The sequence below is a fragment of the Phoca vitulina genome, unplaced genomic scaffold (assembly GCF_004348235.1).
Source record: "Phoca vitulina isolate PV1807 unplaced genomic scaffold, GSC_HSeal_1.0 scaffold1, whole genome shotgun sequence".
NCBI classification, from domain to species: domain Eukaryota; kingdom Metazoa; phylum Chordata; class Mammalia; order Carnivora; family Phocidae; genus Phoca; species Phoca vitulina.
The window spans coordinates 107,256,564-107,274,829 of NW_022589704.1; the positions used below are offsets into that span (position 1 = coordinate 107,256,564).

At 51.3% G+C, this 18,266-nt stretch overlaps 1 protein-coding gene across 1 annotated transcript in view; it reads left to right on the plus strand.

Moving 5' to 3' along the window:
* Positions 1 to 18,060, plus strand: part of GYPC (glycophorin C (Gerbich blood group)) — a 42,686-nt gene extending 24,626 nt beyond the window's left edge. The window contains exons 2-3 of the mRNA XM_032412474.1: positions 16,440 to 16,496; positions 17,356 to 18,060. Of these exons, the coding sequence (XP_032268365.1) occupies positions 16,440 to 16,496; positions 17,356 to 17,552 (254 nt within the window). The 3' untranslated portion in view covers positions 17,553 to 18,060. The remainder of the gene's footprint in view (positions 1 to 16,439; positions 16,497 to 17,355) is intronic.
* The last annotated feature ends 206 nt before the right edge of the window (positions 18,061 to 18,266 follow it).

Consider the following 18,266-nt stretch of genomic DNA (forward strand, 5'->3'; position numbering starts at 1 on the left):
AGAAGTGGTAAGGATTAGTGCATGTGATCCAGCTGGAGAGCAGGGACCATAGAGGGCACGTCAGTGTGACCCTGGGCTGCGCAGAGACCGAGTGATCTGTACTTGAGTTACTTGTGTGAGCACATGCACACACACACACACACACCCCCAGAGTCGGTTGGCTTCACTTCTGTGTCCCCAGGACTCCACACTTGCCTGCTGCATACCAGGAGCTTAATAAATGACATCCATTAATATCATTGAAAGCTTAGGGTGCATTTGTGGAAGGACTGTTTAATGGCTGACTTGGAGACTCTTAAGGAGGTTATTTATTTAACATGTGAGAGGCAGGTGTGCAGAGAAATGATAAAAGAGTCAGCTGGGACATATCAGAGGATATTTTATGCAACATCACTTATTTGTTCACGTCGCATTGTGTCAGATGTTGAGGTATATAAAATACAGTCCTTGCCCTCTAGTAGTTAAAAATCAGTGCGGAGACATACAACTGCAAAGCATGTTAATGGTGATTTGAACAGGTTGTTCAGCAAACTGCAGCCTTCAGGCTAAACCCAGCCTCTGGCCTGTTTTGATAGAATCATGGTTTTTACATTTTTAAAATATTGTTAAAAAAAAAAACAAATAAACCAACAAATAAAACAAAGAAGAATATGAACAGAGACCACATGTGGTCTATGTAAAGCCTAAAATATTTATGAGAAAACTGGCTGCCTTCTGCAGGAATAGAGGAAGGAGCACATAGGCCCTTTGCAGAAGTCAGGGAAGGCCTCCCAGAGGAGGTGACATGATCTAAACTTGTTGGCAGAACAGGAGTTTGCAAAGGCCCAGAGCTGAGATGGCATGGTGCATGCTCAGGCCTCCCAGGAGCTTCCTTCCAGCCAGGAGGCCGAAACATGAAAAGCAAGGATAAAAGGCAAATTGAGAGGATTTGTACCTGAAATAAGGGCTGTGGGCATCCAGAAGTCCTGAAATGTCAGGCAGTGGAACTTGGACTAGATCCGCAGGAGAACCAACAAGCATCTGGCCAGACACGGAGGCCCGCACCCAACATCGGTCAGAGGAAGGACAGACGTCTCAGCTTCTCGGGCCCCTCGTGGGCTAGATGCCACTGACTTTAGCCTTCGAATCATCAGAAGGTCCCTCTGGGGACTGAATGGCTGGGGAGAGAAGAGCGGCTGGGCGGAAGAGAGAGACACACACACACAACTTTGAGAGTGCCCCGGGCCTCCCCACACAGACACCGAGGACACACGTGCCCCAGCCCTCTCCCCTGTGGCTCAGTGCTTCCCCCGCTGACCAGGCCCTCAGCGCTGCCTGGCATCTCTGTCCCTAAGGCCCTGAGCACCTCACCAAGCCCCCTCCCTCAGCCTCTTCTCCCATGGGGGAGGATCAGCCCGGCTCCCTGAGGATGCTGATTTTCCCCCCCACGTTCTTGTGCCCCAGGGCAGAGTGTGGAGACAGAAGCTACCTGCGAGGCACCGCTCCCCGTTTCACCCTCAGAGCCCCTTCCTGCTAAAAGCCCACATGCTGTTCTCTGGGCTGAGGCCATTGCCATGCTGCCTCTCTCACACACGGCCACCGTCATTCTTAATGCTGTGCACACACAGGGGACTTGCCTCAACTGCAGTTCACATCAGCCACCAGCTCCTATGGTCACTCACTGGCAGGGGACACTACGAGTGACCCCAGTCTCCATTTCAGTCAACCTGCCTTCCAAGGGCCCCCAGCACTCCTAGCTCGTGCCCATGTCCACTCAGGCAATTCCTCAGCCCGGGGGCGCCCTTGCCTCTGCAGCCTGGCCACCTCCCTTCCTTTTTCACCTCCTCCCTTCTGCAGCTCCAATTCTGCAGCCCATCACTGTGGTCCTTTGTTGTATGTCCTCAACTCCTACCAGTAATCACTAGAAAGTATGTTCAAGCCCACCACTTCTCACCTCTCCCGCTAGAGTCCAAGCCACCATCCCCACCATGATCCCCTTCCCCTGCATAGTGTAATCCTGTCAACATCTCAGTTCCTGCCACTCCTTTGCTCAGAATCCTCCCATGGCTCCCATCTACCTCAGGGTAAGAGCTGATGCCCATACAGGGTTCTCAAAGCCCTACGTGGTCTAACCCCAGTTCATGCTCCCACCCTGTCTTCTACAATTCATTTCATTACGGCCACACCGGCCTTCTGACTGGTCCTGAAATATGCAGAGCTGCTCCCACCTTGGTGCCTTTGCACTTGCTGCTCCCTCTGTGTGCAACACTGTTCCCCAGATACCCTCATCCTCCCCCCATTGCCTGGTTCAGGCCCCAGCCACATGCCACCTTCTTCCTGATGCCCTCCAGGCTGCACTGTTTAAACTTGCAGCCCCCACCCTGGGCCCCATCCTCTTTTCTGCTTCATTTTTTCTCTTAGCACCATCTAGCACACTACAGAGCTTATTTATTTCTCCTTTGCATCATCTGTATTTCCTCCCTAGAACGTGAACTCCAGGAGGACAAGACCTCTGAGCTATTTGTCTGCTGGTATCACCCAAGCTGGTTTGGGTTGAATGCTCTCTTTGTCTTTTCTCATTCTCTCCTGTTGGCTCAGTCTAGATACATCCAACTCCTCTGTGCTGCACGCCTGCACCCAAACATGGCCATGGCTGCAAGCACACCCCACTCACTCACACACAAACACACACTTGCACACTCACACTCACACATGCTCACACTGACCAGACCCACCTCAGCGCCATGACCACAGCCTGAGTGCGCTGTCCAGCAAACCACCACTTTTCCCTGCCTCCACTCTCTCCAAGCCTCCCACATTCTGTAGAAGGCTCCGTTTCAGTTTATCTCACTGGAAAAAAAGAAAAAGAAGCACTTCAAGCACCAAAAGCACTTATAGAAATGTTTTAGCGGAGCTTTGCTGTGAAGGGCACGAGAAAGGGGCCAGGAGCAAGAGGGAGACAGGATATCAGGGGAGGTTTTCCTTTTCTTAAACTTGGGGATGGTCATGTTGCCAGAGGTGATCTGGTGGAGGGAGCCAATTCAGTGATGCAGGGGAGAGGAGAGGATCTCAGCAGAGGTTAGTAAGAGATGGGTCTAGCACACACGCAGCCCATGGACAGCAGCAAAGGGAAAGCTGAGATCTTCCTGACACAGTGCTCCCTGCTTTCCTCCTGGTCCTCTGCCTTCTCCCTTCCAGGATGCTCTATGGAAGACCACCCCTGCCCTTGGCTGTCAATGCCATTGAGACCCTGGAGGCCCCAGCTGGGTCTCCAGCCCTTACTTGTCCCCCAAGCCCCAGGCCCTGTGTATGGTGGCCTACCCTGCACCTGTACTGTGACTTGAAGGCTCTCTGTGCATAGCATTCCCCCCGCCAATCACACTGATCCCCCCACCCTAGTGAACAAAGACCCAGCCTTCCCGCTCGGGCCAAAACCTTGACTCTTCCTCCTCTCTGTTTTCTTTTTTCTTATTTTTTTTTTAATTGGCTCACCCTACATCTAATCCAACAGCAACTCCCATGGACCCCAATTCCAGACATGTCTAAAATACCTCCGTTCTTCCTTAGCAATACCACCACTGTGCAGGCCTAAGCACCTGCCTGGGCCACGGCTGTAGTGGCTCCCAGCCTCACCCCCACGTCTGTCCTCAGCACGGCAGCCATGGCGGCGCTGCTCAGATAAAACAACCCGAACAGTCCCGTGGGAGACCCCCCTGGCTTCTTCCCACCCTCTCAGACGGAGGCCATACTTCTTTCTATGGTCGAGTGCCGCACCTTCTAGCCCCCCGGTCTCTGGCTCAGCCCAGAGCTCCCCAAGCCTGCCTGCCCCGGCCTTCACACTGGCCAATGTCCAGCTGGAACACTCCTCTTTCAGATTCAGAATGAGCAAGGTTCATTCTCTCAGCCTCTGTTCTTTCCTAAGCTGAAGAGGTCAGGTCTTCCCTAGGTCCCCATGCCTGAAATCAGGATTGGAGAGAGTATCACTGGCCTACTTCCTGGGTGAGCACTGTCATTCTGAGCCTCACACCTCATTGAGAAGCACAGCTGCTCCTTACAGAATTATCTTCCCCGTCGTGGTCTTGCTCGCCATCCATGTGCTTGACCTTGGGCTAGAACAGTCACATAGCTGGGAAGCTCACAAGCCACCCGTCAGTGGTAGGGTCCGTGACTTAGAGACGCCACTGCATCAGGCCGAGGAGGAGCCCTACAGGGCTGCAGGTCCTGGGAGGCTGGGTGTGTGTGTGTGCGTGTGTATGCCTGTGCACTCGTGTGTGTGTGTGTGGTATAATACAGGAATTTCCATGAAGACTCAAAGCTGAGGAAAGGGAACAGCAAGCACGCTTACATTCTAAACAGACACCAGACACATCCTAAGTGGAGTCCATACTCGGACAAGCACGGTCACCCAGCTGTGGTCTCAGAGAGGCTAGATAGCCACCCAGAGCATCCCTGAGGGCAGTTGTGGGAGAATACAGCACTGCATCATCCTTGTCTCTCTAAGCGGCTTTCAGCATCTCTCTACCTCTGGCCAAGTGAGGAGGACCCGAGAGAGCCCCCAGAGCACACAGGGCTGGTGCCACAGAGGAGCTGGCTCTGCGTCCGTCTGTGCAGCAGGGACAGCAGCACATCCTAAACCTCCCCTGCTCTGCAGGACCAGGCCCAGGGGAGCTGGGTGTGACCGTCTTCAAAGCAGCCCACTCACAAGAGCTCCGTCCAGTCTGGACAGGGGCCTGCTGAGGGGTCAGTCAGCTCAAGGCCCACCGGGATCAGGGGCAGGGCAGCGTGGACACACCTGCCTCAACCTTCCCAGAGGCCATCACTTTGCCCTCGGAAAGAGCCTGCCCAGTCCAGGGCTCCCCCACCAAGACCAAACAACAGGTGTTGCCCATTAGGTAGAAAGATGGTTCCCTCTGGCCTGGCATCTTCTTCCCACCTCAGCTCTGGAGGGGCTGAACTCAGAACTGATGGGAAGAGAGGAATTAAGGAGAACAGGCCAGGCCCCCTTTCCCCTGCTGGGCAGGCTGAGCACAAGTGGGAGCTTTTTAAAAACCATTTTATCTCATTGTGGTATGAACACTTACCATGGGATCTACCCGCTTAACAAATGTTCCAGGGTACCATACAGTTGACTGTGGGCACAATGCCGTATGACACAGCTCTGGAGCTTTCCACCTTCCTTTTCTGAAACTATGTTCATTGATTATCAAGTCCCCATTTACCCCCAGCCCCCAGCAACCGCCATTCCACGCTTGGATTCTGTGAATTTGACTATTTTAGATCACTCATATAAGTGGAATTATGCAGCATCTATGCTTCTAGGACTAACTTATTTCACTTAGGAGCTTTAAAATGGGTATGAGACCAAAGCTTTTGTTGTAGACTGGACTCCCCCAGAAGGGACTGAAAAGTTATAGAATCGGCCCACGAGGCAGTCCCTGGCGAAGAGCAGCTACACAGAGCATGTTCTGGCAGCGCAGAGGGAGGACAGAAACTGTGTTCCCATTGTAGGGCCCCATCGTTTCCCCCGCCTGCCTCTCCTACACCTCAACTCAGGGCCTCCCCACAGCAGACATTACCTATAGGAGACCAGAATGAAAATTACATTGTGACTAAGTAGTTGCTTTGAATATCCATGTGCTTAACTGGGTGAGAGAATGTGTAAACTTGCTAACAAAGCATTGCCATAGTCCATATGTATCTCATTTCCCCTGCAAAATAATGTGAAGTCATGGTGGCAGCCCCACGCCAGCTCACAGAGCCCTCCTGGACAGATCAGGTAACAAGACAAGGCCAGATGGAAGGCTGTGTCCTGGGGCCAGGGCACCACCAGCTCGCATGGAAAGGGAGGAATCCCGGGCTGGGTTGGTAACCCTGGGAAGCTGTGGATGCAGTGTAGGCGCTGTGGTCAGGGAGGCTGTCGAGCAAAGGAAGAACCAGAAGGTGGTGACCAGGATGAGCATTCAAGGTCATTTCCAACCCAAAGCTGCTGGGAACCCATCAACTGATAAGTACATGCTCACTACAATGTCCACAATAGATGATATTAACTCCCCCAACACCCTCCCCACAGACATTTTGAAAGACGAGACATTCTGTGACCTTGAGGTGCAATCCCAACTCTCCTGAGGTTACAATGGTTGGCTTTCAGGGACTACAAGGATCTTCCCCGATTGAGCTTTCTGACACCCACACAGCTAAGTGTACCTCTCTGGAAGGCAAACTAGAAGTCATTGCTTCCAGACGCTAAACCCCACTACTTCTTTATAAATACAAGAATAGATACAGACTCTAAAAATGTAGGGGTTAAATCATTGATGGAAGATTCGCTGTACTTGAAAAAGAGAAGCAAGAGATATGGATGAACATGAAGTGACGGAAGATGGCCACAGGGATAAGGAAAAAAAGAAGAGATGGAGGAAAGAGGAGGCCAAGAGGGGAAACTGAGTCTATGCATTTCCATTATAAGGTCCCTTCCCCTGAGACTGAAATTAGAGGGGCAACCGAGGCGTCCCTTCAAAGAATCCTGCCCAGAGGACTCTCAACCAGTCTAGGAAGTGAGAGGGACCCTTCCAGTGTCTTTAGGAAAGTACTCAAATCCAGGGAGCCTTGCAAGGCCAGCTGAGTAGAACACCCACAATGACTTGAGAGAAGCTATGCAGCTTCTATGAAGAAGCTTTGCAGGATCTATGTAGCTGTGCCATCACATTTCACATGTGAGGAAGCTGAGGTTAGAAAGGCCACAGAACTCCCCAGGACAGTCCAGATTGGTCTAGGCAGGAGCTCGGGCACACTGCGGGACTGCCCCTTGCTCTGGATCTCACTCCTTCAGACACAAGCAAAACCTGTGGTCTAGCAGCTGCAGGATTTCTCATATCCAGGCTCTGACTCATTCCCTGAGAGGGCTGGAGCTTGCCTTTGTTTCCACCTGCAGAAACAAGGGTGTCTGTGAGGACTTTGGGGCTCAAGCCACATCTGGAACTCCCCCATCCACATCTGCAGCCCAGGGAAAAGGCAAGATGAGCTGGGGTCATTGAATGCACTTGCAGTTTTCCCCAGTGTGCACCTCTTTATTGGAAGGGAAAATGTCTACCAAGTCGGGCAAAGGGTGTGTGAACACAGGACTCAGATCTTTGAGAAAGTACAGCCATAGTCCCACTGTCCAGTGACGACTCATGGTGGCTTTTGTGGGGAACACTGCAGAGGCATGCAGACACCCCATGGGGTGTGGGGCGGGGCAGGCAGGTGGGGGGAGTTAGGAGGGAACTTTGTGGACCTTATAGTCTGAGGCTCTGAAGATTCTGTGATGATAGCCAGTTCTGAAGATTCACTCCCATTTCTTGACCTTAAAAGTAACATGTTTATCATAGATGATTTGGAAAGTGCAGAAAACTGTATGTTAGGAGAAAATAATACCACCCCAAATCCCCACCCACCAGCCAAAAGCCACTACCCCAACATGCTATTTCCTTTGATTCCTTTTTCATAGTTTTTTTTAAATATTTAATGTAATTTATATTTACAGGATCCTGTTTTTTTCCCCTTAAATCATACTGTAAGCATTTCCTCCTGTCACTAAGGATTTCCATGCATCACTTCAATAACTGCATAATATTCTATCATATAAGGATATCAGAATTTACATAACCAATTCCCTAATGTGGAACATTTAGATTGTTCTCTTTCTTTTATTTTCCATTTTAAACCAAATTGCAGTATACTTTCCTGAGCATGAATTTTTGTTTCTTTTTCAGATTATTTCACTAGGATCAATTACTAGAAATGGAATTTTTAATTCTCAGGGTGACACATTTGCCAAACAGTGTACGAGAGAATTAAAGGTGGCCATTTTTTAAAATCTCACTTGGAGGCTATTTTGAAGTTGTTGGCAATGGTGATAATGGTGACAATGGTGATAATCCAACAGCCAACCTGTGCTGGCCACTGCCCCAGGGGCTCATCACACACCAACTCACAAGGAGCCTGCATAGCTGTGCCATCACATTTCACATGTGAGGAAGCTGAGGTTAGAAAGTCCACAGCACTCCCCAGGATGGTCCAGGTGTGGTCTAGGCAGGAGCTCAGACATGCTGCGGGACTGCCCCTTGCCCTGGACCTCACTCCTTCACCTGTTCACTCCTGAGCTGGCTGACACAGCCAATATGCACACCTCACAGGTAAGCCGGTAAGGAGGCACCCAGCCGCGAGCCTGGCAGGAGGAGGCTTCCTGCGCCCTCACTGTCCCCCAGTCTGGACGGAGCTGAGGCTGGAATAAGTGTATCCAAGGCCTTCTGTGCTCCAATCACTTCTGCTGGAGCTCAGAGCTAGGAAGCCAAGCAAACGCTGATTGGGATACACTGTCCCCTCTTGGCTTCTCAAAATATCCCTAAGCATCCATTCCCTTTGCCACTTTGTTTCCCCAGACACCTTTCTTTGGAGAACCACTTCCCTGCTGCATCATCAGAGCCCAGGGATACTGAAATAAATCAACAGAGGTTGTTTGTCCTTCCAGAGGTCTCACTGCAGGCACTCAGCATGAAAATGGACATCCAAGGGGCAGCTGAGACTTTCAAAGTTTCCAAAGAACAAGGCAAAGGAGACTACAGTCTCCTGATCAGGCGTTGATCAGAGGCCAAGTGCACCTACCAGATGCTGGCACAGGGCCCTCTGTCCTCTCACCCAGCTCCAGTCGTGGGGGCAGCCAAGGGAGCCAGCACAGGTGACAAATTCTCACAGTAACCACTATGCCAGGTCTGAAACTACATCAGCTGGCTCCTGGAAGAAAGGACGCTAAGCTCAGAGTTGTGGCCGGGGCAGCTGGGAGTGTGACTTCTTATTTTCATTGCTAAGAAAGGACCATCCCCCCACAACTTCCATTTACTGAAGCTTTATATCACCTCCTTGCAAAGAGGAGGTATGTGATAGCTTTGGAACTGAGCATGTGATCTATAAGCCACTCACTGTCATGAGCTCAGTGGTTCTCAAAGACAGGCTCCTGGACCAGCAGCATCAGCAGCACCTGGGAACATAATTAGCAATGCAGATTCTCAGGCCCACTCTTGGTGTGCTGAGTCAGAATCTGAGGTGGGTGCGGTGATCTGTGGTGTCACAAATCCCCCGGGAAATCCTGATGAACACAGATTGAGAACCCATGCCCTAGCTATCAGCCCCCGCTAACCCCTCAGGAAGAGGTTTTGCTCTCTACTTCAGAGTAAAAGGAAGTAAAAGGAAGCTCCAAGAGGTGAGCTAACTTGCCTGAGAAGTTCTGCCCTCCAGTACAGGTGTAGTCCTATCTCACAGGGCCTTGTATCTGACAAACGATGACCAGGCACCACAGCAGTTAGGCTCATGAAGAGGTCCTCCTGCCCCACCCAGAAGTCATGACCACTCTGCTATGGACTTGCCCCCCATGTCCTCTCACCACTGCACCCAGTTCTCCATGCTGGCATTCCCCACCCCACCATCTCAGTAGGTCAGTCTTGGGGGCCCCCTCTTCCTGCAGGAACCCCTTTCTAAGAACATCAGAGAACTACGCTTTCGAAACTTACCCACATGCATTTGTCTCTGTTACACAGTAAGCTCCTTAAAGGTAAGGGCCCTGGCTTAAGCAGAGAGCACATCGCTGCAAAATAGTAGGTGCTAGAGAAATGTTGCTGAGGACAGAAAGAACAAACAAAATCATGAGCATCCGCACTGTCAGAGAACCTAGGAGTCCTGGGGCTGAGTCTGATCGGTGAGTCCCCTCTGCAACACCCCTGGGCATATCTTTATTGCTCATTTTGACACTTTACCACAAAGACAGTGTTGGCAGTCTCTTTTCCCATAAATATGTTAAATCTCCTCCACCAAGTCATAAGCTCCCTAGGGGCACACCCCATCCTCTCCACATCCCTGGGGCTGGGTAATGCTACCTGCTCAGCCAATATCGCTGGCTTGCAAGAGAGATGGATAGACAGTGAATAATAAGCTATCCATTTATTATTGTGTAGCACTACTATCCTGAGACCAATTCTTCCCTAGCTGTAGCTTAAATGCTATATCCTTTCAGGGTGTGATAACAACAAACCATCAAAGAAACGGAAACGTGGTTGACCTTCTTCCTACCAAAAAAAGAAAAGTCAGTTAATAAACTTCAGTTGTCAACTGCTTTCTGCTTGACCTGCATAAGAACTTGGAGGCAAGAATCTAGCACAGGAAGAAGAAACTCCAGTGGGAGCTGAGGAGCACTTTCTACGGCCACGAAGTTTCCTGTCCCTCCCCCAATAGCTGTCCTCCTCCTGAACCCAAATCAGACTCACCCAAAGTCATGGCCGTGGGAGAGTGACTTTTCTAACCAGATCTGTAGTTTCTTTGAAATAGAATGCTCTGGGTGAGTGGCCAGAGCTTGGCAAATTGCCAGGCAATGGTGTGGACACCTCTGCATTGCTGTCATCGACATGGTTGTCATGGCGGGAACTCTCCAAGGACTCCATGACAGACCCCTATTCTCCTTCATGGTTTTAAAGCTGAAATAATCCTCCTCTTCCCACAACACTTAGGCCTCCTGACTCAAAGGCATTCTCCTGCTTGACTCAAAGGAACTCAATCCCCCAGAGGCCTCTGCCCTGGCCAGAATTCTTGCCCCTTTGCTGGCCCAAGTGGACATGGGAAGCAGGGAACAGGCTCTTCCTCCATAACTCCCGAGGCACAAGGAAAAACCAGTAGAGGTGGGCAAGAGGTGTAAAGACAACAAAACCTTGCAGGGAAGAAGAGAACTCCTGGACAGCTTCGTCAGAAAACACAGAAGAAGGGAGGTTCTTGGTGGCCACAGAGGGTCGACCTGTGTCTCTGGGGCCAGCGTCTGACCACTGCTCTCTGTCAAAACCTGAGAACCCCCAGGGTCCAGCTGCTGCTAAAGTCCTGGGTCCTGTTGGCTGTGCCCAAGCTGCCAGCTGGAACTGGGAATGTCTCCTTCAACGAGGGGCAGCACTTGTGTGCCCTGCTGCCTGTGACTGGAGGACAGACGGCCGGCCACGCTGTGGACTGTATGTAGAATCAGCAGGTGTGTGGCCACAGCCAGGTTGCAGACTGCACAGGAGAAAAGCCATTCCCAGCACTTTGGAAGGCACACACTCTGGTGCTAAGTTATCCTTGGTTTGAACACAAGTTCTGCCCTTTTTTGGCGGTGAGATTTTGACACGTTATTTGACCTCTTTGGGCATGCATTGCATTATCTGTAACTTAAAGGAAGGAAGAAACTTCCCTTTTGCAGGCTTGCTGCAGGATTAATGAGGGAGCTTCCACAGAAACTTTGCCCAGTGCCTGTGCCTAGTAAATGCACAGAGAACCTGCAGAGTGCTTCTTCTCCTCCAGAGGCTCACAAGGCTGAACCCCCAGGGTATGTGGCCTCATCTCCAGAATCAGGGAGCATTCCTCCCACCCACCATCCCACCCCTTCCCCTGTGGGAAGGGAGCTTCCCTGAACAGGAGTTTGGGGCAGTAACAGCCCTTCCCTTTCCTCTCCCTCTGGAGAGTCATCAGCTCAGCTCACAGGAAGCATCTGTTATCCCTGCACCTGGCCCATGGCCCAGGCCCTAGCCTTGTGGTGAGGGTTCCGAAGCTCAGAGCTGTCACACAACATGGCCACCTTACCGCCATGACCCATACCAGCTTTTGTCAGAGTGAAGCCGTGCTTTCTTCGCCATCTGCCTGCTCGTAGTTGGGCTCCCTTGAACTCAACACTGCAGGACTAGGGATTTGTTTTATTCCCTCTTATAGTGTTGTGGTTTAAGCCATGGCCTCCAAACAGTATGGTAAATGCTTTTGGTGTGTGTGCACAAATGAAATCAAAGCCCCACCAAATATTATTTACCCTGGCTGCCTTTGTTAGGGCCTGATGGTTTCTGAACACCTCTGTCTCTATCTCTCCCACTCCCTCTCTCTCTCCCTCTCCCACTCCCTCTCTCTCTCCCTCTTCTTCTTTCCCTCTCCCTCCCCTCTAGTTAGGACCCACCAGTGGGTTGGGATTTACTGTTTGACAAACACTGCCCTAAATAAGTTGCATGTCACAGTCACATCTCCCAGGGAAACCATAAGCCCCCTGAGGTTAGAGACTCATTCTCTGTTTCCTGGAACTTCCTCTTTCCCTACGGTAATGCTGGGAACTCAGAGACACTCAGCACCCAGATGTTGATTTACTGTCAGCCAAGACTGTGCTGGGAATCCATGACCAGCATCCATCCTCTGCCTGGACTCACAACATCTGTTAGCAGGTCGTTTAGGTGGCTGGCACTGAATTATGTGCAAACCAGAGTAATAATAAGAATGAGATCGGGGCTCCTGGGTGGCTCAGTTGGTTAAGTGACTGCCTTCGGCTCAGGTCATGATCTCGGGGTCCTGGGATCGAGCCCCACATTGGGCTCCCTGCTCGGCGGGAAGCCTGCTTCTCCCTTTCCCACTCCCCCTGCCTGTGTTCCCTCTCTTGCTTTCTCTCTCTCTGTCAAATAAATAAATAAAATCTTTAAAAAAAAAAAAAAAAGAATGAGATCAAACTAGTGGTAACAGGATGTGAGGGCGATCTGGCTGTGACATCTGTCACCCCACTGATCGCCAGGGTTGATTCGGCAGATCTGGCTATCGAGGCGGGTGTCCCCTTCTTCCCTCATGCCTCCATGTGTGTCCCTCCCAAAGCCGCACCCTCGGTAGAAGAGAACGGCCTTCCCTGATAGAGGAGGACCATTCTTTGGTCAAGGGTATACAAGTAGCTGCATTCCCCTGCTAGTACTTAGGACCATTTTTAGGAGAACGTGGGGTGGTCAAGCTTCCAAGACTCCAGCTACATCCAAATGAGGTGCCATATGTGGCAGTCTGCCTTTCTTAAAAAAAAAAAAAAAATGGTGGTGACAACTCAGTAAACACCTATTCCGAGCTATGTGCCATGTAGGTACTGTCTACATAACGTATATAAAATATTTATCATGTGTGGGTATGTCATTTCTAATCCCTACCACAGGGAGGATACTGTTAAACTTGTTTTACATACAAAGAAAGTAAAGCCAGTCAATATTAAATATTTTGCTGAATAACTGCTATGCAATTTCATGCCAAGACTTGAACCAAAAGCTGTCTTCACGAGGTGGACAGTGCAAAGTACAGTTTGATTCTCAGTTTCCCCAAAGGGACCAGGCTTTCAAATACCATTCAACAACGGTCCTTGGGTGCCAGGCGCATAGTCGAATGTTGGGCATAGAGCTGTGACCAGGGATAACATGGTTCTGGAGCTTGTAGAGCTTTCTCTGTGGTGGGGGTGTTGCAATCTTGAGGAGAGCCAAGAAGGAAAATCACAGGGTACCTTGGATCTCTACAAAAGGGTTGAGGCCTCCCATGCCTGTCCAACCTGAGGGCTACACAGTGGCTTATTTCTGATCTCAGACCCACACCTAGCCATAAATAATACCTTGCTCTGCCATAAATGCACCCCCTAAGGCTGCCCATCAATCCCTCTACCCCAGTTCTTGAGCTCAGAATGATGCTAACTCCAATCATACTCACTCTTCAACCCCAGCTAGGTAGGGGTGGTTTTTCATTCCAGGGTCCCAATCTGCTTGCACACTAACCCGTCAACTTCCTGGGAGGCATGGGGCTCACTCCAGCTAGCCTTTCCAAATATCCCCTATCATTGCTGCTGGCTAAAGGGAAGCAGGACAAGGGAGTATAACCGATGAGGTCCTCACCCCACCATCTCCAGAGGTGAGAGGTCAAAACACAGGCTTCAGGAGCCTCAGTGCCATGAATGGTGAGCAGATATTCAGCGAGAAAAGTAAGAGCTAGGGAGAGGTGAGCATTGTTGTGGGTGCTGAGCTCTCTGCTTGGAATGCTTACGCTCCTGTCTGTGCAGCAAACTCTCATTCATCCTTCAAGGGCCAATCCTAATGACTTCCCTCTGGGAACTTTCTCATACACCAGCAGTTCTCAACACAGAACAATCATCAGAACCACCTAGAGGCCTGTTACCACAGATTGCGGGCCCCCAGCCCATGTTTCTGATTCAGCAGGTCTGAGATGGGGCCCAGGAATTTGCCTTTCTAGCAGACTCCTAGGAAAGGCTGCTGGTCCCAGGACCATACTTTGAGAACCACTTCTTATGCCATCCCCATCTTCCCAGACAGGCCTGAGCTTCCTCCTCTGTGCCAATTCTGACCTCTGTGGCCGTTCCCATCATGCTGAAGTGTCACCACCCTGGGGGCACTCACAGTGTGCCAATTCAGCTCGACACACCAGGAGGGGTGGGGCATGGAGATCAAGCATCCCTGCCCACCATTCTCCTGAGTGTGCGTGAGTTCAGAGGGAGCGTTGCTAGGGGCTCAACTGGTGACCCCTCAGAGGCCAGAGGTCCCTCCTGCTCTGTAGTCCGCTGGCCTGCCAGGAGGGCTTCCAGTGTTCCAGTATATAGGTTTGGGTACAGGGTCCCAAACACAAGCTAAGAAATTCACCCCAAGGGGTTCAAGCCAAATACCTCATCTAGTTCTTAAGCAGCCAACACGGACTCCCCACTGGGCGGTGACCGAAGAGTTAAGCACACTGACTCTGGGTGGCCTCGGCCTGAGCTGGTGGACTCCTGACTCTCTTTTAGCTATATGATCCAGGGAAAACAGTAACACTTTTCTGGGACTCAGCTTCCAAATCTGTACGATGGGAATAATAATCACTGCTTCCGAATGGGACCGCCCTGGGGGCTACATGAGTTAAAACCTGGTAAATGCTGAGGACAGTACCAGGCACATGGTACACAATTGTGAATCGTTTTTAAAAGAAAAGGTAACAGCAGTCCCTTCTAACCCTGACTGGGTTGGACTAACTGGCATAAGAAATGCTGGTCTTCACCTGGAATATTCCAAGTGGCAATCCGGGATATTTGAACTTCTGTGACCATCCACATGGACTTAAGGAAGGGGCCACTCTTCATTCTTACTGAAGCATTCGGTGCTTCGTGATTGAGGAAGGTCTACAATGCCAGTGTCTAAATCCACTCATGTAGGTGTGTATACACACATACATGCATTTATTTATGCAGTATTGTTCAGTAAATGTTTATCGAGTACCTACTGTGGAGCAGGTGCTAAATTCTAGGTAGCTCTTGTCCACCCTGGAGTCCAATGCCACTTGAACTTCCTGCCCCGCCAGCCTCCGTCCTCACTGCGGTGAAGCACTTAGAAGCTGACCCCACTGCTCCTACTGCCTTCCGTCCCGCCCCTGCCCTGACTCCTGCTGTGTGCCCGCTCAGTCTCTTTGCAGGCCTGAGGACTTCTTTTAACCTCTTCCCCACCTCCAGGCTCCAGGCTGGTTCTTCTCCTCCTCTGCCTCCAGCCTGGAGCCTTTGCTAGGCTCCCCACACTGTCCTTCCTGGCACCACCACTGGTTTCTTATCAGAAAAAGGCATCTGGAAGCTGTCGCTGGGGAGAATGACCTCATCTCACCATAATTAAAGTGATTATCTGAGCAGAAAGGCCTATAATGAAGTAGCCTTCTCTGTTTTAATGTGCGTAGCTGTTGTAATGGGAACATGGGATTTCCATGTTAACACTGATATTTCTGTGGTCTAATAAATCCTTCCTCTCACTCGTCTCCCAGAGGAGAGAGGAGGCACTCTGTGCAGCCGCTGGAGGTGATGTGCAGGTTCCTGCTGTCCTTGCGATGCTAGCCCTGTGGCCAGACCATAGCACTTCGGAGAAATGCACTCAGTAAATCCGTAGCGCCCGAGGGCGGCCCTTCCACAGAAGAGCCGATCAGAGACCCCAAAAGGACTCGGGGAGGAGCCTCCAGACAGGAGCCCTCTGGGAGGGGCATCTTCAAGAGAGAAAAGAGAAAGTGCACCCCAGAGGTGAGAGTCTGAGCTAAGTCCGGGCCCACCATTGAGCGAGCTGTGTGACCCTGGGCATGTCACTCTCTGACACTCAGTGTCGCACCTGTGAAATGAGCTAGTGATACCACACACCTCATGGAACGGGGTATCAAAGACCACATGATGTGATGGGTCAAAGGCAACTAAACCAACACCTGGCATGTACAGACCCTCCACATGTGGGGACACTTCACAGATGGTCTGTTTTTACCATTATGGTGAGAAAAGCTGAGGTCCAAAGGCAAGTGGTGCTGGCACCAGGCATATCACTGCCCACTTTCATGGCCACCACCGAGCCTGTCTACCCAGTGTCTGCCCAGTGCAGGAGCCCATCCCTCATCCCACTCACATAGTTGCAGAGATGTCAGAACTGGGGCTGCCTCAACTCTGGTTCACACGTTCTCCGCAGACCTGCCAGTGGCCAGGCAGAGCCAGATGCCTGTCCAGGCACACCCTGCCTCCTGTCCACTCGGCCCATTCAAGAGCTGTGCACCTGTGAGCTGGGGGTACAGGCACGGCCAGGGTGCTGCTAAGTATGGGAAGACTTTCTCTCCCCACTAAGGCTCTTCTTTTCTGTTCACAGAACTGGACCCTGGCCCATTTTTCCCCTCGTTGGGGGCGAACATCGCCATCATTGCAGGTGAGCTGTCCTGGGCCTCCAAGCCAGGAGGGTCAGAGGAAATGCCCAGGGGAGAGAAACCTGCCATCACTCCCAGGGTCTGAGAGACCTGGGTTCTATTGCTCAGACTTCAAGCCTCTTCTCCCAACTACTCATGAGTCCAGACAGAAATGAAGGACTGACTTCTGACCACACCCCATGCCTTTGCATGGCATCCTCCAGAATCCTCTTCCTCTTCAGTCATTTGCTTGGCTGATCCCTGCTCCCCTGCCAGACTCATGCAGCCCTCACCTCTGGAGAGCATGCTGGAGCTAAGGTCGGGTGATGAGCAGTGAACCACACTCCACCCAACCTGTCTCAAGGGCTTCCCATGGCCCTGTCTTGTTCCCCCAGTAGTACACAGGGGGCAGCCACCAGGGCCCAGCCTTCTGGGCACTTTCCTGGTTTTACCACCAAGTCTTGTGCTCCAGGAAACTTCTCAGTTGGGATTGTTCTGGTTTTAAAACTGAAAGTCCTGAGGCCCATGAACCCCTCAGTTTTAGGTAAACCCATGTAGTTCATTCTGCAAGTCATGCACAGAGGTCTGTCTTCCTCAGTAGATTGAGCACCCCTGAGTGAGGGTCAGTTCTGGGATCCTATTCCAGCCTCAGTCTGCACCACTCTGAGTGGAGGGATAGGGAACAGGAGGGGAGAGAGAGGTAACTCAGAAGGGTACAGATAAGGGTGAGCACGCACTAAGCAGGAATGAGCCAGCCTGTCTGGGGTTGGTGTTTGTTATAGCAGAGTGTCTGTCCTGACACAAGCCCTGTGCGTCCTGACACCCTCCCTCAGGCTCAGATGCCTGCCCCAGACTGAGCCATGCATTGCTTTCCTCCTGCAGGCGTGATCGCCGCTATAGCCATCGTCCTGATCTGCCTCCTCATCGTCATGCTACGCTACATGTACCGGCACAAGGGCACATACCACACCAATGAGGCCAAGGGTACAGAGTTTGCTGAAAGCGCAGACGCAGCCCTGCAGGATGACCCCTCCCTCCAGGACACAGGTGACAACAGCAGAAAGGAGTACTTTATCTGAGGGGCACCAGGCCTCACCTCCCCCAATGCCTCCTTCAACTCCATAAGAGAAGATATATCCCACAACCCCAACCTGCTATCTGCACCACCAGGCAGACCATGAGAGCACCCACCTCATCCCAAGATACGCACCTGGCCTGGGAACACTAGGTGCCAGCCTGGGGAGAGAGAGGGAAGAAGGAGGAACTAAGCCATGAGAGGCCTGTTCCAGGCACCAGGGGATGCAGTGGCCACCCAGGAGGCCTGCCTTTGCTCTGCCAGAGGAAGAAAGTCTGGGTTCTCCTGGACAGTGCAGTTTGTCATCAGCATGGTGTGAAAGTCCTTGCTGGGTGGGTGGGCCTGAGGGCTGGGGAAGCAAGGAAGTGAGTCATCTGTAAGCTGACTGGGGATAATGGCATCAAATGTCAGTCCTTGACATTTGGGGGGAACAGCAGGTGCCAGAGCTAAAAGGCACTTTTGTCTCCCATTGATCCAGCTCTAAATGATTGGAAATAAATTTGAAATGTAACCAAGCATTCAGAGTCAAACAGCATTACTCTAATTGTCTGGGGAAAGATAACCACCACCCAGGCCTTGCGTTTCACTGGTACGACTTTGTATTCTCCACTACAGTCTACATGCGTGGGGCTGGGACCATCCACTTCCAACCCCATTGGCCTGTCCTCAGCATAGACAGTGCAGACTCCTGGGCCCCTGAGGGAAGGAGGGACCAGTG